This window comes from Cyprinus carpio, chromosome A25 (genome assembly GCF_018340385.1).
Source record: "Cyprinus carpio isolate SPL01 chromosome A25, ASM1834038v1, whole genome shotgun sequence".
In the NCBI taxonomy this organism is placed as follows: domain Eukaryota; kingdom Metazoa; phylum Chordata; class Actinopteri; order Cypriniformes; family Cyprinidae; genus Cyprinus; species Cyprinus carpio.
In genome coordinates this window covers 14,023,554-14,046,152 of record NC_056596.1, presented here as the reverse complement: position 1 = coordinate 14,046,152, position 22,599 = coordinate 14,023,554, and the positions used below count along the sequence as shown (strand labels likewise).

Below are 22,599 nucleotides of genomic sequence, written 5' to 3'. Positions count from 1 at the left end.
ACATGATTCTTCAGAAATCATTCTGATATGCTGAATTGCTGCTCAATTATCAGTTATTATTGGTGCTCAATTATTAATAATGGTTCTTATTATTAGCAATGTTGAAAACAGTTGCTTAATATATTTATGGACTTATTGCTTAATATTTTTAGGGAATTTTTTTAATGTTACTATGTTACATTTTATTCAGGATTGTTTGATGAATTGAAAGTTCAGCATTTATTTGATATTAAAATATTCTGTAACATGTCTTTATTATTACTTTCAATCAATTTGCATCCATGCTAAATAAAAATATTAATTTCATTTTCTTTCTTTCTTTCTTTCTTTCTTTCTTTCTTTCTTTCTTTCAAATCTTACCCCAAACTTTTAATATTTTTCATAATAATCTGAAATAAAAAACAGTTTTTTTTACATGGTAATATTTCACACTATTACTGGTTTTGACCAAATAAATGCAGCTTTAGTGAACAATAAGAGATTTCTTTTAAAAACATTCAAATCTATCTATCTATCTATATATATATATATATATATATATATAATATATATATATATAATATATATATATATATATTATATATATATATATATATGTAATTTTGTCCAAATAAGTTTGGGGTGGTTTCTTTGCAAATGTCCTTGGGACACTTCATCATCGTTGACGTGGAGTGGGAATCGTATAAAAACACAAGGCCGCTGATCACGAGTCTGCTGGAGAGGAGCTGCAGAGCGGGACAGTAAGTGTGTGAGAGAGGTGATGTCTGGCTGTAGTCTGAGGGCCCGTCTGGCTCAGAGTCTGTCCAGACAGGTCAGAACCACTCACACGGGACGGGTACCTGCAGTCAGAAAGGACAGTTCTGCCGTACAGCCCTTCAGTGAGATTCCTGGACAATGGAAGAACAGCGTGGCCAATCTCTACACGTTCTGGAAAATGGACGGCCTCAGGAATATCCACCGGATTATGGTGCACAATTTCAATATGCATGGTCCTATTTACAGGTAAAAAGACATTCATTAAGACTTATGATAGTCTGTGCCATATACACAAGGTTATTATGCTGCACACGTCTTCATTATATTTTCAGTTCAGCTCTCAGATTTAAACAAAACAAAATATCCAAAAACATGCTTGCAGAAAGAAGTTAGCAGTATTTAGTTGTTGTTTTTTTTACTACTATACAAATACAATATTATTACAATACAATAATATTATATAATTAATGATTAAAGTAAAAAAGTAAATTGTGAAATTTTTCATTTGAGATGTTTTCAGCTAACTTTTTTTTTTTTTTTTTGGAAAATGTTTATTTTGTAAAAATGGATTTAATGAAATACAAAGTACTAAAAGTTTTTTTATTTGATCTGAACAAAACATTTAAAATAATAATATTGACTTGTAAAATAATAATAATAATAATTATTATTTTATTATAAAAAGAACTATATTTTTGTTATATAAAAATATTTATATAATTATAAAAATAATTATTATTAAAAAACAGGAGGAAGTATCTAAAGTCCATGTTTTGTTTTATTTTGTCACATAACGACAAAATTCCTCTCCTCTCCTCTCCTCCCTAAATATTTTTACACCACAGCACAAACATTGAAAAAAAGACTTTTAATTTAGAAATAAAATTAAATAGTATATTAAAATAACTTGTGAATTAATATATTTATGTATTTTATTTGATATTTCTTCATAATTTTTTTTAAATTTGCATTTATATTTACATTTAATTTTCTGTTTACATTAATAATAATAATAATAATAATAATAATAATAATAATAATTTATTATTATTATTATATTATTATTATTATTATTATTATTATAATGTGGGTGGGGTGGGTGAGCTTTATACAAAAAATAAAAAATAAACATATATAATGGCTGTAATGAACAGGGAAAAGGTTGGATACTATGAGAGTGTGAACATCATCAAGCCTGAAGACGCTGCTGTCCTGTTCAAAGCTGAGGGTCATTATCCCAAGAGGCTCAGGGTGGAAGCGTGGACCTCTTACAGGGACTACAGGAACCGCAAATATGGCGTCCTGCTCAAGTAGGCACCGTCTATCCATATCTGATATAAGTACACTTACTGCAACAGTAAAACATATTGATTTGTTCCTGCAGAGATGGAGAGGACTGGAAATCGAACAGGATCATACTAAACAAGGAAGTGATTTCTCCAAAGATGCAGGGGAACTTTGTGCCTCTGCTGGATGAGGTCGGTCAGGACTTTGTGGCTCGTGTCTATAAGAAGATCGAGAGGAGTGGACAGAACGAATGGACCACAGATCTGTCCCATGAGCTCTTCAAGTACGCACTAGAATGTAAGCTTTCAGACAACTCTACTGTCTGTACACTGAAATGCAAAAAAGTGAAGAAAGTGACTAGTGTACACACACACACACACACACACACATTTTATCCAAAATTATATAAGAAAATAATGTATTTATTTTTATTCACATATTTTGATCATTTCAATTACTATTTTTTTTTTACATTTTAAAAATAATTATTTAATAATATTAAAATTACATTATATAATATTTACATTATATAATAGAATTTAATAATTTATGCATTTTATGCATATATTTTGTAAAATATATTAATTATTACCTATACTGTTTTAATAATTACTAAATTACATTTTAATAATAATTATTAAATAATATTTACATTAAAACAGCCTACTGTGTACAGTTTAATGGCTGTTACTTATCAGTTCTCCACTGGAATTAAAAAAAGGTATTTTCCATACTTAATAAAACACTTCTTGATCTTAGGCAGCAATATTTTTTCAAATATATATATATATATAAAAAAGATATATATATGTTGGCCTTTGAGCTTTACCTAAAACTTGATCAAATGACCAGTGTTGAGTGTTTGGTGTGTGTGTGTTTCTGTCAGCGGTGAGTCATGTGTTGTACGGCGAGCGTTTGGGTCTGCTGTTGGACTACATCGATCCAGACGCCCAGCACTTCATCGACTGCATCACCCTCATGTTTAAGACCACCTCACCCATGCTGTACCTCCCGCCGGCCCTGCTCCGCCACACAGGGGCCAGAATCTGGAAGGACCACGTGGAGGCCTGGGACGGCATCTTTAACCAGGGTAACACCACACTCTTAATAAAACTCATGCTGGGGTTTTTGGTGGGAAACACTTCCTCCTGAATTTTCATGCTTCACCGTGGTTTTCCAAAGCCGACCGATGTATCCAGAGTATCTACAGACAGCTGAGGAAAAATCCAGAAGCCAGTGGGAAGTACCCTGGTGTGCTGGCCAGCCTCCTAATGCTGGACAAACTGTCCATCGAGGACATAAAGGCCAGTATCACAGAGCTGATGGCCGGCGGTGTGGACACGGTACGAGAAATAATCAGTGCTAGAGAACCAAAGAACAAAATTTCATCATTTACTCCCCTGCATTGAGTTCATTTACTCTTCTGCTGAGAACAAAAGAAGATATTTTTTTAAAGAATGTTGGGAACCAAACAGTTGCCAGCAGCCATTGACTTCTACAGGAAAAAATACTATGGAAGTCAATGGCTACCATCAACTGTTTGGTTCCCAACATTCTTCAAAACATCTTTTGTGCTTAGCAGAAGAAACTCATGCAGGTTTGGAATGACATGCGGGTGAGTAAATGATGACAGAATTTGTATTTTTGTGTGAAATATCCCTTTAATCGAAATATTTGTGTGTGTTAGACCTCTATCACACTGTTGTGGACGCTCTATGAATTGGCGCGACATCCGGACCTGCAGGAGGAGATCCGGGCCGAAATCTCAGCCGCTCGTATCGCCTCTAAAGGAGACGTGGTGCAGATGCTCAAGATGGTTCCTCTGCTTAAAGGAGCCTTGAAGGAAACTCTGAGGTACAATTTCTGTTCAAGTAAAAACAAAATCAAAGTAAAAGCACACACATCACTGGAAAAAATTCTCCAACAGGGTGCTCGAAACATCACTTGTGTGATAGTCTGTTATGAATTTTTTGTATTTCTAGAGCCTAGGTGTGCCTTCTATTTTCTGTTTTCTTCAAAGTTAAAGTAAAATGGTCTTGGAAACCTTTATATCTTAAACACTTTACTGTGTAAAAGTCTGGAGTGAGTAAGATATTTTTCTTTTTTTAAATTTATTAATACTTCTTTTCAGCAAGAATGCATTAAATGTATGTGAATGCATTTATAATATTAAATTATTATTTAAATAGATGTTGCTTTGAATGTTCTATTCTTCAAAGAATCCTGAAAACAAATGCATCACATTTGCACTACACTAAAAAACAAACAAAAATAAGTGTAGAAACAATTTTCACTCAGAAACTTCTAGTAAATTACACAAATGATTACAGAAAATGGCAAGAAACGTTGAATTAAACATGACATGTTGAAGTAGAAAGAGTGAAACATTATTGTCTTGTAAAATTGTGTTTCAATAATATTTATTTACTTTGAAAAATCATTTTTACAGTTTGTTTCATAATAATATGTCAGCATATTCAGTGTTGGGGAAAGTTACTTTTATGGAAAGTAATGCATTACATTACTTTTGTGTTACTTTTTATCACCTGGGCTATCATCATCATCATCACCTTTTTTGATTAAAACTTTTTCAAATGTCTTTAACACATAGATTTTATTGATTTACATGTGTAATAGACTCAGACTTTCAATCTTAAACTACAAAGATCCATCATAAAAATATTATGTTTTCAAAAAAGTCTTTTAAAGTGACAACGAAAAAAACATTTCAATATTTAATGTTCATTGTTGTCAATTTCACCACAACTGACAATTATGAAACTAATGACTTTCTCAAAAAGTTTGCTAGTTTTCTTAGTTACTAATGATACAAACAGTGTCAGACTGGTGAGCATGCTTAGATTAAATAGTGTGTAAAAATTATATCGTAAGAGAGTTCATTAGTTTACAAGGCCAAAAGTACTCATAAACACCCACAAATCAAATAAAAAATGTGTCTAGCAGCTGGCTTTATCTTATCTAAAATCATTAACTCTCTTTTGAGTTACATCCTGTAGCAGTGAGTCTACAAAGATACATAACTGAAGACATTGTCCTTCAAAATTACCACATTCCAGCTGGGGTGAGCGTGAATTTGAGGAAATCACTGACAGAATTCAATTGTTTGTGTGTCTGTTTTCATGGGTTCTTCTTTCTGTGTGCATCAGACCTTAGTTCAGCTGGGTCTCTACGCTATGGGTCGTGATCACCGGATCTTCCCGCACCCTGAGCAGTACCGTCCCTCTCGCTGGCTCCGATCCCAGAGCCACTACTTCAGGAGCCTGAGCTTCGGCTTCGGACCACGCCAGTGTCTGGGCCGCAGGATCGCTGAGACCGAGATGCAGCTCTTCCTTATTCACGTATGTGGATTTCTAAAGGGAGGAACATCATATCCTCTTAACTGTTAAAACAATATTGGTGGATTTTCTTTATTATTTGTTGTTTTGTCATCTTTATAGATGCTGGAGAACTTCAGGTTTGAGAAGCAGAGGCAGGTGGAGGTCAGGAGCACGTTTGAGCTCATCTTGCTGCCCGAGAAGCCCATCATGCTCACCATCAAACCGCTGAACGCCAGCAGATAGCGGAGCTGTAAACAGGAAATGATGTCAAAGACAGAACTGGATGGAACACTGAGCTTTGAAGATGAAAAAAAAATTTAACTCTGAGATGAAATGCCTGTCAAATGTTTGGACTCAGTTTGTTTATTTGTGATTTTAGTTCAAATAAAAATGAAAGTTCTGTCATCATTTACTCACCCTCATGTCGTTTCAAACCTGTATGAGTTTTTTCTTCTTCTGTGGAGTACAGAATATATTTTAAAGAATGCTGGGAAAGTCTTTTTTTTAAGAATCTTCTTTTGTGTTCCACAGAAGAAAGAAAAGTTTTGGTTTGAAGGTGAGTAAATGACAAAAAAGGTCAAATATTTTGAGAACCTAAAATCGATTTTTTTCTTGGTATTTTTACATTTCTATAATTTTCAAATATTAATAATAAAAGTGAGTATAGAAGGTGTGCCCAAACTATTGACTGGTACTAGGCTGTCTTGTTATATGTATTTCAGAAAAGCAAATAATAATAAAAAAAAATCCAAGTATTCTAAAGTATATATATATATATATATATATATATATTATAAAATGACTTGAAACTATTCTGTAATGTTTTGAATGAATAAAAGAAAATAAATTACATTACTATAAATGTTATAATTTTTCTTATGTAGAGAAATACACAGATTCTTTTCCACAGTAATTGTTACAATACTAACACTGATGAGATGTGGTCACTTTAGAGGTTCCAGTTGCCTGTGTCGAGTATGTCCCAGCTCAGAATCAGTCAAACTTTTCTGTTAAGAAATAAAAAAGGATGACTTCTTCAATAGATGATACCATTAGTATAGTATAGTTCAATCATGACAACTCTCAGAATAGTTACTGCATGTTAATGGATGTGACAATGTGAATTTATTTGGTTTTATATGACTAGACATGCTACGCATGCAAGTATGGACTTGCTACTGCTTATAGATACACAGACATGCTCCTGTGAGCAAGTAAGATATGCTGCTGTGAATAGGCATGAATAGGCATTCATAAATCCATTAGACAGGTGGTGCTGGGGGAGGTGGAGGGTTTCAGATAAACTGATACCGCTGCAGGACCAGCTTACAGTAAAAAACTGTTTATTTAAATGTTAAGAAAGCAAGCTCATTGGCTGCAGAATCAACCAATCAGATCAACCAGCTTGTGCCATGTATTAATTGTTAGCAGATTGCATGTAAAGGGCATATCAGCCCCTGTTGAGCCAAATTTGGAATTAAAGAAAAAATCTACTGGATAAAATGAATTTAGCCCTGAGATCAAAAGAATGAAAACGATTGGTTGTGAACACATAGTGCAACGTGGGAGAAGTAAAGAAGCTGGAACCTTGTGTGGAAATAATTGGAGGCCGACTGGGAAAAGCCACAATGTTTTTTTCAATGTATTTATTGATCTCAAAACTGTGTGTGCTAACTCATATAGGCCTAATAATATTTTTGTATGATTCGTGTTTTTCTGGATTGGTTATTAAGCTAAACCTCTGAATTAAGCACTGAATTTAAGCAAATGAATTAAGAAGATCAACATGTTTTGTGGAAGATCTTCAATAAATTGCTTCGGTGATCAAATATCAGATGTTTTGAGTTATTCCATGCGCCTTTTAATGTTCACTGAAGCCTTTTTCAAGTTTGGACAGACATTGAGGCTGGAAATCCCTGTATAACTTGAAAGCCTCAACCAACTAGAGTTCCATAACTGAAATAGATATACATTTCCTAGGTCGAATTACTATTATTATTACTAATATTATTGTGTTTAAATACACAAAGCAGTCATACATACCACGGACAGATCATGAAGAATCATGGTTGATGTTCGAGCGAATCCATGTTCATATTCACTGAGTCTGGTCAACATCTCTTGTTTTTCTTTCCCCCACTGTCTGGAGTTTTCTTTCAGCTGAATCAAAGGTGCACAAAACGTTTATTACAATTTCTTGTGTTGCATGGAATGTCTTATTCCAATATTTGTGTGAACAAAAACATACAGTTTGTGGCTACTTTACTTGAATACTTTACTTGAATTTGCTTCAAAAGGGAACTGCTGATTGTGTAAATTTCAGCATTTCATGAAGTGATACATAATTTATTGGGAACAGAAAGCACAAACATGATCACCAACACGATCACCACAACTCAATGTGTCAAGAGCTTTTGCACCAACCACTGCACCACAGCCCATCCCATAATTTACACTATGTATGGAAGTGAAATGTCTTCTGACAGCATTAAAGATCAAACCTGTTGTTCCAGTGTCTGGATTCGACCCTCAGCTCTCGCCAGCTGTGTCAATAACTCCAGCTTCTCGCGGTCTGAGAAAGGCTGAAGAGACTGAGATCAGAAGCATTAATACAATAAAGAGTTTTGTTCATGCAGCATGTTTAGGGTGTAACGAGCGGTGGTCTCGGGTTTACCTGCACAGGCTGCTGAATGATGACAGGTGGCGGTAGATTACGCAGTCTGTCCAGCTCTGCTCTGAGTCTAGAGTTTTCTGCCGCCAGCACAGACTCGATCTCTCTCCTCTTGAGCTTCTCTTCATCTATTCAAACACAGCATGTTTACCTGTCAGTCATTTTTTTGTGGGCTTTTGACGCAGGCCTGAATAAAACCCAAATTTCCAGGATGAGCACTACAACTGCTAATGACTTTGCCTAATTAATTAAAATTGAAATTGATTTAATATGGTTTGTGTGTGTAGTTACACCAAAAGCAGGTGAGAAGAAGACACACACCATTATGTTTCACGACTGCTCTCTTCTTCTCTGAATTCTCTTTATTTCTTTCCTTCAGTTTTGCATCCAATATTTTCTCCATCTTCTCAATGACCTGCTCAGTGAATTTAAACAAATACAATACATTATGCATTAGATACTTGTTAGATATGTAAAGGAATAGTTCAAACAACCATTCTTTTAAAGCAACCAAGTAAATGCGAGATTTTTTCATGAACCACATAAGTGAACAAAGTAGAAGATAAATATATTTAATGTATAATAATTATTTTTTATTAAATGCAATTTTTTTTTCACTAAAAGCTGTCATATAGCTTCAGAGGGCATGGATTAATTTCATGCTGTCTGTATGTTTTTTTTTTTAAAGAGTTCTTCATTCTATGAAGAAAAGCAGCTGAGACGGCTACTTTATATTTTATAAAACATATATGTAATAATTTTTTTAAAGTAGAATGTGATTTTTTTTTAAATGCAATGTTGTAAACTAAAACTAATAAAAATTACTATTAAAAATACAAAATAAATAGAAATAAAATAGAAATTTAATATGGAAATGAGCATAACTCAAAGATCTAAGAGTTTTTCTATATATACAAAAGGCGTATTTCTCTCAAGTATTGTTCACAAAAATGTCTAAATCGGTGTTAGTGAGCACTTCTTTGCCGAGATAATCCATCCACCTCACAGGTGTGGCATATCAGGATGCTGATTAGACAGCATGATTATTGCACAGGTGTGCCTTAGGCTGGCCACAATAAAAGGCCACTCTAAAATGTGCAGTTTTACTCTATTAGGGGGTCACGGGGGGTCTGAAAACCAGCCAGTATCTGGTGTGACCACCATTTGCCTCATGCAGTGGAACACATCTCCTTTGCATTGATCAGGTTGTTGACTGTGGCCTGTGGAATGTTGGTTCACTCCTCTTCGATGGCTGTGCGAAGTTACTGGATATTGGCAGGAACTGGAACACGCTGTCGTATACGCCGATCCAGAGCATCCCAAACATGCTCAATGGGTGACATGTCTGGTGAGTATGCTGGCCATGGAAGAACTGGGATGTTTTCAGCTTCCAGGAATTGTGTACAGATCCTTGCAACATGGGGCCGTGTATTATGATGCTGCAACATGAGGTGATGGTCGTGGATGAATGGCACAACAGTGGGCCTCAGGATCTCATCACGGTATTTCTGTGCATTCAAAATGCCATCAGTAAAATGCACCTGCGTTCGTTGTCCATAACATATGCCTGCCCATACCATAACCCCACCGTCACCATGGGCCACTTGATCCACAGCGTTGACATCAGCAAACCGCTCACCCACATGACGCCATAAACGCTGTCTGCCATCTGCCCTGTACAGTGAAAACCGGGATTCATCCGTTCACCTCTCCAAAGTGCCAGATGCCATCGAATGTGAGCATTTGCCCACCCAAGTCGGTTACGACGACGAACTGCAGTCAGGTCAAGACCCCGATGAGGACGATGAGCATGCAGATGAGCTTCCCTGAGACAGTTTGTGCAGAAATTCTTTGGTTATGCAAACTGATTGTTGCAGCAGCTGTCTGGGTGGCTGGTCTCAGATGATCTTGGAGGTGAAGATGCTGGATGTGGAGGTCCTGGGCTGGTGTGGTTACACGTGGTCTGGGTTGTGAGGCCGGTTGGATGTACTGCAAAATTCTCTGAAACGCCTTTGGAGACGGCTTATGGTAGAGAAATGAACATTCAATTCACGGGCAACAGCTCTGGTGGACATTCCTGCAGTCAGCATGCCAATTGCACGCTCCCTCAAAACTTGCGACATCTGTGGCATTGTAAAACTACACATTTTAGAGTGGCCTTTTACTGTGGCCAGCCTAAAGCACACCTGTGCAATAATCATGCTGTCTAATCAGCATCTTGATATGTCACACCTATCTCGGCAAAGGAGAAGTGCTCACTAACACAGATTTAGACAGATTTGTGAACAAAAGTCTTAGATCTTTGAGTTCAGCTCATAAAAAATATGAGCAAAAACAAAAGTGTTGCATTTATAATTTTGTTTTTGTAATAAATATTTTAATAAGATACAAATAATATTAAAATAACACCACTGAATTACATTGGAATGAGAAATTATGAAAAATTATTTTTATTATTATTTTTTTATTATTCTTTTGTCCCAAACTTGTGAAATTGGTTGCTCTGATTGGGATGCTCAAACAAACCGAGAAGTGTATTTATAGCTTGATTGTTCAAAATAAAATATAAAATTAATTTTAAAAAAAACCCAGCATGTTGTACATGTACAGAACAGCCAAATACCTTTTCTTGTTGGCGGACTGTATCCTCCAGTGCAGATATTTTACCGCTACGGGCCTGATATTTCTTTAGCACAGCCTGCTGCTGTTGATGTGCTCTCTGCAGCTGGACAAACTCTTTCTCAATGTCGTTCTTCTGCAATAATTAAAATAAAGAGCTAAAACTCTGCACACAACCCTAATGAGTTCATGCAGTGGGTTAACTCAATAGCCAGGGGTCTAATAGGACTTCTGCTTGCCTTGTGTATTTTTCAGATTTGTATCAAATGCAACAAGCAATATGCCATGCAGTCTGGAGACAAATTCAATGACCTGATACAATCAATGATCTTGGGAGAAAACCATTAATGCATTTGATACAGCATCTCCTTACTGCCAGCAAACATCACAATTGTATGCCAGTCAATGGACCCCTTGAGTTTCAAAGAGGAAACAGATGGTCTCTGAGCACTGCTGCTGCCTTTATTAAAAACTTTAAATGATCTGAGGGAAAGTAGTCTTGATTGACCCACCCTGATGAGCTCATTTTGAAGCTGTTGGATTCTGTCCTTCTGGGCGACTGCTTTGCTGCTTTCACTGGACAGTTTGAACTTCAGAGAGGCTGCAAAAAAAAAAAAAAAAAAAAAAAAAAAAAGCCATAGAGAACATATATATATATATATAATATATATTTATATATATATATATATATATATATAGATATAGCATTGTCTAATGTATATAGCAGCATAAATGGCTGGCCACTGCTCCGGGTGTGTGTTCACGGTGTGTGTGTGTTCACTACTGTGTGTGTGCACTTTGGATGGGTTAAATGCATGGCACGAATTCTGAGTATGGGTTATCATACTTGGCTGTATGTCACTTTCGGAGGACTGCAAAAACATCAACAAATGGTGTGACCATGACACTGTGGAGATTTTTTTTGAGAAAACATTCCCGACATTATCTAAACCCCTGAAAGCCACGCAGTGCATTCACCATAGAGAGGAAATTAAGGCCTGCATTTGCTTTGAAGGCCTCAAAGGTATTTGACGTGTCCTTCAAGCGGAGCCTTGAGTTTGTGTGTGTGTGAGTGTGTGAGGGACACAAACTGTCCTTCAGCAGATAAGACAGTAAGTGCTTATCAGATTTCCTTTTGCCAAATGAGAAGTCTTATCAGTCCTCAGCACGGCTCAGTGAGAACATGACACCTGTGCAAATCACGTCAGTAAATTATGTTCTGGTATGTACATACTATATTTGTAATTTTATAATGTGATAGTAACTTTTGTCTGATGGCCTTTAATTCTTTTTGCATGTACAAATGTATACGCCATCTCTCCATAATATCAGTATGAGAAACAGTGGCGTTAGCCAAGCAAGCTAACTATTGCTAATTCATACTTTAAGGTCCAGCTTTAATATTTCATTTTGAATATATTTCATATAAAGTGTAATTTGCAAGCTATATACCAATAAACATTTTGCAAATGTATTTTCAGGTAAGTGGGACATTCCTTATTTATCAAAAATTATTCTGCATCTTAATTAAAAACACATAATATTTTAACACATATTATCAGACAAACGTATTTAACAAACCCAAAATTATATAACCTATAGGTTATAAGTAAAATAAATTATGTGTAAATCCTCGTCTCATTTCACACGTGAAATTTCAAAGAGCTGAAAGAACATTACATTTGATGAAATCTGAATATCAGAAAATTCAGAAATCAGAATATTGATAAAACATGAACTCTACAATATATTAAATTGTGACTATAACACAAGCAACAATAAATAGGTAAAAAAACATTTAAAATGGTAACCATATGTAAAAATGTTTTTCTGTCTATGTTTTCTAAACACTTTAAATGACTTTAATTGTCTTCAAATATTACAAGCTTTATATTCTGCATCTACATTTTGCTCCTTTCATCCTTTCTTCACTCCACAAACTGAACATAATGCCTCGACTTTCTTTCTATTCTCTCTTTCCTTTCTTCCATCTCTAACTTGAATTTCCTGACTGCAGACTCATTTCTGTTTTCTAAAAAAGTTAATTATACTGTACGTCATCTGTAAAATAACCAGTGAATGTCTATTTATTTTATGAATTTGAGTATAATTACTGAAGGTTAAAGGTCAGCCCACTTTACCTGAATCCCACTTTATCTAACACATTCAGCCAAAGTGTTCCAGCAATATTTAAACACCTTACAAGAATACTAACAATAATAATAAAATAATAATGATAATAATAATTGCATTATATTCCCTGTTAACTGTAGTAACAAACAAAGCAGGAACTGTCCCAGTAATATTTGTTTCCATTTAGTGAGGAACCTTATAATTTAGAAATGAAAATCTTATGTCGAAGGGTTTTCTACCTGGGATGATTTCGACTGGTTACCAGCTAGTTAATATTGGTGGTGGTAAGAGTTTACTAAAAGGGCTGAAGAAATGGCAGCATTATCTGTGGCTGGTGATCAGCTAAGGTTAACTGCTGAGGTGTATATGCATTAGAACAATGCCTTGACTAATCTTTATGCTTAAATGAGATTATAGAGGGAGGAATTATACCGATCCGGTCAGCAATCTCGGTCTTGGTCATGACGTCAATGTCGGTGTCGTCCAGCAGGGTGAGGTCCTGCTTCAGGGACAGGTCCCGCCGCAGCTGACTGTTCTCAGACTCCAGTGTGCTCACCTGAGAGCGCAGCGACAGGATGTCATCCGCCATCTTATGCATCGCCATGCGATAGTTTTCCAGCTCCTGCAGGAGAAATAAAAATGGATTTGTACATACATGACCTGCAAATATGGATTTCAATTACTTTCCATTTAGCAAATTCCAATAAGTATATTACAGCCTTAATTACAAGAACAGAAGAAACCTAGCCCTAGAAATTAGGATGGTATCAGATGGAGATACCATGGTATTTCCTGTATATACCACAGTTTTTTCTCAGTTTGTACTCCACAATGGCTCAAAGTATGCTATTGATCTTTCATGTGCTTTGCTGTTTATCTTAACATTGACTTTATTGAGATAAGAGCAATAGATTTTTTAATCATCAATTATTAATTCATAATGACAACATTTGAAAGCTTTAATACTCAAGATTCCTTAATGAAGGTGGTGCTAGGGGTCTGCAAAAAAATTAATAATATATATATATATATATATATATATATATATATATATATATATATATATATATATATATATATATATATATATATAAAAATAAAAATAAAATATAAAATAAAATAAATAAATAAAATAATGATACTATTAAAACAAAACAATTACTATTTAAGGTTCTCAAAGGTAAAATGTACACTTAAAATATTAATGATTTTTTTTTTTTTTTACATTCCCCAGATTTCGCTAATATTTATTCTTTTAATGAATAATTTTAATTAAAATAAATGAATTATAGCTGCCTGTATATTTTGGTAAGGGTGTTCATCATCACAAGGTAACCATGATATTCGGGGGTCACCATCAACAAGTTTAAAGATCCTGCATTCGTATTGTATTGTATTGTATTGTAACTGTATTAGGGATTTTTGTCCACTGAATGTTATTATTATTATTTTTTTGTAAGACATTTTGTCAGCTGAACAATCCGTATGTTGAAACAACAGTGCAATCCACTGAACGCTCTGTACTTCAGTCCCTCACAGCCACGTTTTCATTCCTGTCAAAAAAAAATTAAAAATAAAAATAATATTAATTAAATATGGCGCTACCTAGCAGTTTCCCACCACTAGGTGGAATCAAAGTCACATGTTCAGTCGAGATGCTGAGGGCTTCACAGCGTCAAAACAGAATTAACATCAGACTGTTTGTATGTGACATTTGTCTGAACTCGACTATCTGCCTAATTAACATTCATTTGAATGTTTTGCTTAAACCATTTAATCATTTTAAAAGGCCAGACAAATAGCCTAAACTGTCACTTTAAATAGTGTTTGGGTTAAAACAGCCGGTGTCCTACTATCAGTCAGGCTGAAAAGGCTTCATGCTAGTAGAAAGAAATCAATCCTGGGGCTGTAGTTTCTGGCAGATATAAACCCAAGTGGTACACAGAGGATATAGACGGGATTAGGATGAAATCCACCGAGTCAAAGGTATTTTTTCCCCCAGAATCCCTTTTCTGAAACTGCTGGACATTGATCAAAATGTGCAGGCAGACAGTATCACAACAGAGCTAGATAGAGCTAAAATCATACCGTCACAGTCATATACCCTTGTGAAAAATAAGCTATTGTATTGAATGTGTACCTGTAGTGTACTTCAAATCTTAAAAGTATATTTTAAAAAGGTTGTACTTGCATAACTCATAGAAAACAATCAAAACAATCCAAGGTTTTTATTTAGCACAGTGGCTAGATTAACAAATAACCAGACGCCACCCGATCTAAATATTCCCTCACAGTTAAATAGTAATGACTTTATGAATTTCTTCACTGATAAAATAGATAACATCAGAAATACAATAACAAATGTAGATTCTACAGCGTCTAATACTTTAGGTTTATCTATCGCACCCAAAGATAAACTGCAGTGCTTTACAACTATAGGACAGGAACAGCTAAATAAACTTATCACTGCATCTAAACCAACAGCATGTTTATTAGATCCTGTACCCACTAAATTACTGAAAGAGTTGTTACCTGTAGCAGAAAAACCGCTTCTCAATATTATTAACTCGTCGTTATATTTAGGTCACGTCCCAAAACCATTCAAGCTGGCGGTTATTAAGCCTCTTATTAAGAAACCACAACTAGATCCTAGGGAACTGGCAAATTACAGACCCATTTCAAATCTTCCATTTATGTCTAAAAATTTTAGAAAAAGATGTGTCTGCTCAATTGTGCTCCTTCCTGCAAAAAAATGATCTCTATGAAGAATTTCGGTCGGGTTTCAGGCCCCATCATAGCACAGAAACTGCACTTGTTAAAATTACAAATGACTTGCTTCTTGCATCAGACCAAGGCTGCATCTCATTGCTAGTTTTACTTGATCTTAGTGCTGCGTTTGACACCATAGATCACGACATACTCATAGATAGATTACAAAACTATACAGGTATCCAAGGGCAGGCTTTAAGATGGTTTAGATCCTAACTGTCCGATCGCTACCACTTTGTTTATCTAAATGGGGAGTCATCTCATTTATCACCAGTAAAATATGGAGTGCCACAAGGATCTGTCCTAGGTCCTCTGCTATTTTCAATATACATGTTGCCCCTTGGTAATATTATTAGAAAATACAGGATTAGTTTCCACTGTTATGCGGATGATACTCAACAAGACCAGGTGAAACTTTTAAATTATCCAAGCTAACAGAGTGTGTTAAAAATGTAAAAGATTGGATGACCAATCATTTTCTCCTATTAGATTCGTATAAGACAGAGATATTACTTATTGAACTAAGGTTACAATTTGCAACTAGACGGATGTACTGTTACTTCCTCTACTGTCAAAAATCTGGGTGTTATATTAGACAGTAACTTGTCTTTTGAAAATCTTATTTCCCATGTTACAAAAACAGCATTCTTCCATCTTAGAAACATTGCCAAGCTACGAAACATGTTACCTGTTCCTGATGCAGAAAAGCTAGTTCATGCATTCATGACCTCTAGACTGGACTATTGTAATGCACTGCTAGGTGGTTGTCCTGCATCCTCAATAAACAAGCTACAGGTAGTCCAAAATGCAGCGGCTAGAGTCCCTTACCAGGTCAAGAAAATATGATCATATTACCCCCCAATACTACAGTCTCTGCACTGGCTACCTATTAAGTTCCGTATCAGTTACAAAATATTATTACTTACTTATAAGGCCCTTAATGGCTTAGCTCCTGCGTACCTAACTAGTTTTCTACCACGCTACAACCCATCACGCTCCCTAAGGTCAAAAAACGCTGGACTTTTGATAGTACCTAGGATAGCAAAGTCCACTAAAGGAGGTAGAGCTTTTTCGCATTTGGCTCCCAAACTCTGGAATAGCCTTTCCTGATAATGTTCGGGGCTCAGACACACTCTCTCTGTTTAAATCTAGATTAAAAACACACCTCTTTGGCCAAGCATTCAAATAATGCATCTCATAATTTTGGACTGCAGTTATATCTGATCAAATGCTCATTATTCTTTAGCTTGGGTTAAACGAATTAATTTTACTTGGCTGGAACAGCAGCTACGCTAATTATGTGTCTATTTGTTTCTCTGCTTTGCCACGGGATTTACATCCCGTGGTAACTAGGATTTACACAAGCTCCAGTCTGGATCCAGAACACCTGAGAAGAGATGATGCCAGCCCCCTCAGAGGACCTCAGATGATGCTAACCCAGAGACAACATACAGAACTACCACATTTTGCTATAAGTTTGATTTGCATAATTGCTGTTAATAGTGTTAATCGTCTGTTTGTTTACGTCTTTTTATGGATTTTTTCTGAACATTTCTGCTATATGCACATGAACTGACAGTCACCACTGATAAGCTACTACTAAATATTGTAGAAACTTAATTTTCTGTAAAGTTGCTTTGTAATGATTTGTATCGTAAAAAGCGCTATACAAATAAAACTTAAATACTTAAAGAGACACACTTTCATGACACACTTAAGTATATCTTCTAACACACTTAAGTACACTTTTAAAAAGTGCACCCTGTAAATGTCAAAGCAAAAGTTTTACTTATCTTTTATTATCTTTTTATTGTGCTTTACTTAATTTGATTGGTTTACTAACATACTAAAGTATATTGATTATCATTTAAAATGTTAGTGTTATAATAAATACATGACATACACGTTTAAACAGAAATTACATGAAAGTATATTTTAGTTTACTATAAATGTATATAAACAATATTTCTAAGACAATAAAGTAAAGTTCTAAGTATATCAAAAAACACTCTTGAGTTCAACTAATTGCATTTTATATAAATTCAAACTCTAATACATGTCATGCGATTTCAATTAACATGCAATTAAGTGCCTGAAAACATTACATTCAGTTCACACTTGAAGTATATTAATTCCATAATAAGTACTCTTTTTAAAAGTATGCTAAGTGTACTTCTTTTTCACAAGGGTATACTCACACAATTAGGATCAATGGGTCATTTTGGCACATCTAAATTTGTCGACATGTCTTTATTTGAACAATGGCATTGAGACATTAGCATTGTCCTAAACAGACAGCAGACCAGGGGCATTGTGGGATGTGCCGCACTTCCCAGCATCCTTTTGTGCTTTTGTGATAGTCATATGTCGCACGTCATGTAACATGCCACGAGGCGTCTGCTTTTCGCTCAGGGTCACTGTGTGCAGGAAGGAGGTCCGTCAGAGAGACACATGGGGGGTCGGGTGTGCAGAAATGGGAGGGGCGGGAGAGGGACCGATTAGGCGATTCCAATCTGGGCCAGTGTGCTAGTGGCTCCCTGGGGTCGTCTGAAAGAAATTGAGCGCTTAATTGAAAGGGCACACATGCAAGGTGAGAATGATGATCGGTGATGAGATGGGCCCCTCGGAGGGGACGAGACGGAGGGAATCATCTCAACCCAATGAAAGAGTGAATGGAGAGAGAGATTGGTCCCTGCAAACCCTCTGTAGTCTGTATTGTTGCTCCAAACAATCACATTATAAAAGCACATATGGGCCGGCCTGCCTTTCTCTCTTTGTTTCTCTGCGGGATGCTTTGCGATGATTCAGTCATGATGAGAAAAGAAAAGCCAACTAACTAATTAGTTAGTTACTTAGTGGCCTACTGTTTCGCAATCAAAATAGCAACAAAAGAGATGAATCAGTTAAGAGATTCTTGTTATTCTCTAGTTTAAACGAGTACAAAGACAATTTAATCGCTCATAACTTCTGGAGAGAAACAGCGCAAACACTGAACAAGAATGAATCTTTCAAATGCTCGTGTCGAGCACCTGTGTTTGTGCACGCTACTGAATGGAGAACACTTTGAAGAAAGCTATGCATATGTGGTCACGTCAAATGTGAAGGATGCTTTGGGCTAAAAGGAAGAGTTCACTGGAACATTTTATGAAAATGTACTCACACTTAGGCCTCAGGATGGCCTGAGGGTGAGTAAGTTTTCATTTTTAGGTGAACTATTCTTTAAAGATGGAAAGTGAACCAGACTTTGTGCCAGTAGCTGATAGTCTGGTTCTGAAGAATGAAAATCTTTTTGTGGAAACGCAGAACTTCTGGGAAACGTCTAGCAGTAATAGTCAATAGAAATCTACAGTTTTGTTACTCACTTTAGTTTGATGTTCAGTGTCTTCACCTGCATGAGGGGCATCTTCAAAAACAGGTATTGGTGGACTGAAAAGTAATTATTTACAACAACAAATAAACGTAATAATAGGTTCAAATCAAATTGATAAGTGTAGTAAACATCATGTGATACTCATTTACCTTTTGAGAGGTGAATGAACATCAAATGTTCGGTTGAGCTGAGACTTTTTCTGTGGTATAGATTCTGTCCTGGTCTGAGTTTTAGGCTTTTTGAGGAGGTGCAGATACTCTGGCAGTATCTTTGAGAGAGCGTCATGTGACGGCAAATCATAGGAATCCCTTTCCATCTGAGAGAAAAACAAACAGTATGTTTAATAACAAAAAGCAGTAGCGATAGCTGAAAATCAGGCTGTAGTTTCAACAGCATGGTCAGTAGTAAATTACATCGGAGCTGCAGAGTCTGCTGGCAGGTTACCTGTGCGCCCGCAGGTTCATCCGGTGGTTTCTCTGAGTTCTGCATGAGGCTGGATGGTTCAGAGCTCTTCACAGGAATATTAAACAGCTGAACGGATGGCTGGATGAAGTGACAGCTCTGACTATGTTAGCAACCAGACCTTGGGTTTCCACAACACAAATCCTGCCTAGCAACTTAATAGCTGCTAAACAGAACACACAATTATGATGTTGATCAAGTTCTCATAGATACATTGTAGAAAAATAATAATGATAATGATAAATGTATGAATAAAATTATTAATTTCAAATCAAATTACAATTATTTAGTCAGTTGTAATCAGACATGATCTGTTTTATGGGTTTCTATTTGAATATGTTCAAATGTAATTTATTCCTGTGATGCAAAGCTGGCAGTCTTCAGTGTCACAAGATCCTTTGGAAATCAGAATAAAATAAAAATGTTAACAGTAGTGTGCATGTGAATCCAGAAAAACAACAAGCACGCGCACAAACACACACACACACACACACACACACACACACACACACACACACACACACACACACACACACACACACACATATATATATATCATATATATATATATAATATTGAATTATAGCTGTTTTGTCCTAAAGGGGCACCATCCTGTTTACTGAAAAGGCTCTGGTTTGGTCTGGAGATTGATGAGCAGCGAGTGCTAATGGCTTGTGCTCATGCTGTGAGGAGCTTGTTCCTTATTCTGCGAGTGACTGTCAGCTCAGCAAGACACCTGTACGCCTCCAAATACAATGTGTTCCTCTCCCCATGCCAAAGGTTACTGCATATTAATATTCATCAAGCACCACCATGAATCATTAGACAATCATCTGACACCACTGAACTCTGAATATTAAGGTTTTGCTTAAAAGGACATAATGGAATTAGAGAGATTTTCTGAAACAACTGTAGGCTGCTGGTTAATCAGGATATGATGTCAGAACCATGAGGAAATTAACATACTGTATGGTTAATCAATTCATAACGCGGGTCATTTACATATAGAGGTTATGCGTTGCTATAAAAAAAGTAAAATATAAATAAAATAAAGTAAATATTTTTAATTAAACCATTTATTTTTACAATTATTAAATTATTTATATAATATCTATATATATATATATATATATATATATATAGGGTTGGTGTGACTGTGTTACGTTACCTTTTACACTAAAAGGTATTCAATTATTAAGTCAAAGAATATAATATATTTAAAAAATAGGAACCAAAGAGGGAAAGGAGACAAATGAAGTGAAGGAGTCTGAGAGAGCGTGTCGGTGAAGAAGACTCAGGAGACGTCGTCCTGCTCTGAGGGTAATTGAGCTCCGTGTGGAGAAGTCCTGTCAGTCTTCTGAAGCCCCATTTGCTGTGTTTAGTAGGTTGTGTGCTGAATACTGATGCTGTCATAAAAAAGACAGCACAGAGCGTACCACACACCACAGTCACCGGCCAATCTGGTGTCACAGCCCTCTTACCCCATCTGTCAGTCTCTCTCCCCTCACATCTTTGTCCCGATCTGCCCCGGACTGACGGAAACGGATCAGATCTCGGCTGAGCCTGATGTAGAGATAGTTCTGCTGCTCTGAATGTGAAATGAAGGGTTTCTGAACTGCAGGATGCTGTCGTCGCCTCTTTCAAAGCATATAGCTGCAAGGACAGAGTGAATAATTCATTAGGAATTAAAGCAGTCGCTTTGGAGGAGTAATATTTACTTTATTAGATCTTGCTTATGATGGCTAATATTTTAAGCCTCAGAGGAATGTCTGAGGTCTAAAATACACCCAAAATACTTGCTCAGACATCAACAAATTGACATATAATTATTTTTTATTAATTAAAAAGAAATAAGGCACATTGTCATATGAATAGCATAAGGCTCATGTTTGGATTAGATTTGATGCATACGGTCTGTTATTATTTTTCATCTGACTGGCAGCAGTTTTCACGCGGTCGATTGTTTGTGCGGTTGAGGAATTCTCCACAGTGCTCTTGATGGGCTTTGGCCTGCCATGTTGCCATAGCAATAAAAGTTAGAGGGAACAATCAATTTAATTCTTCTCCTTTTTTTTAATGGATGTAATTTAAAAATATGAAAAATCTGAACAATAGCAATCATTGCCTCAAAAATGGTCTTTTTTCAGAACAAAGCTGTTTTGGTTCTAAACTAATTGCATATTGTTATTGGACTCAGGCTGCCGCAGTATTGCTTCTTGTCTCGTGAGAGTAATGTGTCTCTAGCACTGATAAACACTCATTTGGACGTGACTGACAGACACACACACTTACACAGCCTTAACCTTTGATTGTATTAATTTAATGCCATTATTTATTGAATTTATATGTTTTTATATATAAATATAAAAATACATTTTTATATATAAAATCTATTTTATTTCAGTACTTTTTTTTCAGCAAGAATGCATTGACAGTTAACACATTTATAATGTTACAAATATTTATATTTCAAATAAATGCTGTTCATTTAAACTTTGATTTCCCCCAAATTATTGAGCAGCACAACCATTTTCAATATTGACAATAAGAAATGTGGTAAGAAATAGTTCTCTCTCTCTCTCTCTATCTCTCTCTCTCTCTCTCTCTCTCTCTCTCTCTTCTAGTAATTAAAAATAATCTGATTTACGTAATAATTTATATATATTAAAATAAAAAAAATGAATCATATATATATATATATATATATATATATATATATATATATATATATAATATATATAGATATATATATATATAAGTATATGAAATAAAATCTATTATATTAATAATCAAACATTATTTTCAAAAATATGAAAACATAACAGCTTTGCATCACAGGAATAAATGACATTTTAAAATGCTTTGCATCACAGGAATAAATGACATTTTAAAATACTTGAAAAAAAGAAAATAATTATTTTAAATTGTAATTTTTTACCACATTTTAATCAAATAAATGCCACCCATATGCTCTTTGGTTGAGCCAGAAACTAGATTTGAAAATGTTTATTTTATTTTAATTTGAATAATTTTCGTCAGTGTTTCTCGTCCTAATTTAGCTTTACATAAATATTTTCCTCAGATTTAAACCAGCTTTTGATGCTGTACATTTAAGAGTTACATATGGAAATAACCTCTATCATGATTGGCTAACGTCTTCAAGTAAACAAGTAACCCTAAATCTGTTGAATATG

The 22,599-nt window shown here is 35.4% G+C and overlaps 2 protein-coding genes across 3 annotated transcripts; one reads left to right on the top strand and one right to left on the bottom strand.

The window, feature by feature from the left end:
* Positions 1 to 683: 683 nt before the first annotated feature.
* Positions 684 to 5,643, top strand: LOC109044858 (cholesterol side-chain cleavage enzyme, mitochondrial-like). Its single transcript, XM_042715646.1, has 9 exons — positions 684 to 1,002; positions 1,911 to 2,066; positions 2,141 to 2,340; positions 2,930 to 3,133; positions 3,226 to 3,386; positions 3,731 to 3,897; positions 5,047 to 5,125; positions 5,211 to 5,402; positions 5,502 to 5,643. Exons 1-9 carry the CDS (start codon positions 761 to 763, stop codon positions 5,622 to 5,624), a joined length of 1,524 nt encoding a protein of 507 aa, XP_042571580.1. The 5' UTR covers positions 684 to 760; the 3' UTR covers positions 5,625 to 5,643.
* Positions 5,495 to 19,606, bottom strand: LOC109044857 (coiled-coil domain-containing protein 33-like). Of its 2 annotated transcripts, none has more exons than XM_042715647.1 (12): positions 19,388 to 19,606; positions 19,093 to 19,259; positions 18,936 to 18,999; positions 13,237 to 13,426; positions 11,184 to 11,272; positions 10,676 to 10,807; positions 8,374 to 8,467; positions 8,056 to 8,180; positions 7,883 to 7,972; positions 7,425 to 7,541; positions 6,311 to 6,388; positions 5,495 to 5,629 (listed from the first exon to the last, which is right to left on the bottom strand). In XM_042715647.1, exons 1-11 carry the CDS (start codon positions 19,430 to 19,432, stop codon positions 6,326 to 6,328), a joined length of 1,176 nt encoding a protein of 391 aa, XP_042571581.1. In that variant the 5' UTR covers positions 19,433 to 19,606; the 3' UTR covers positions 5,495 to 5,629; positions 6,311 to 6,325. The 2 variants fall into 2 exon arrangements, with proteins under 2 accessions (XP_042571581.1, XP_042571582.1); XM_042715648.1 differs by having other exon boundaries at positions 19,357 to 19,456.
* Between the last annotated feature and the right edge of the window lie 2,993 nt (positions 19,607 to 22,599).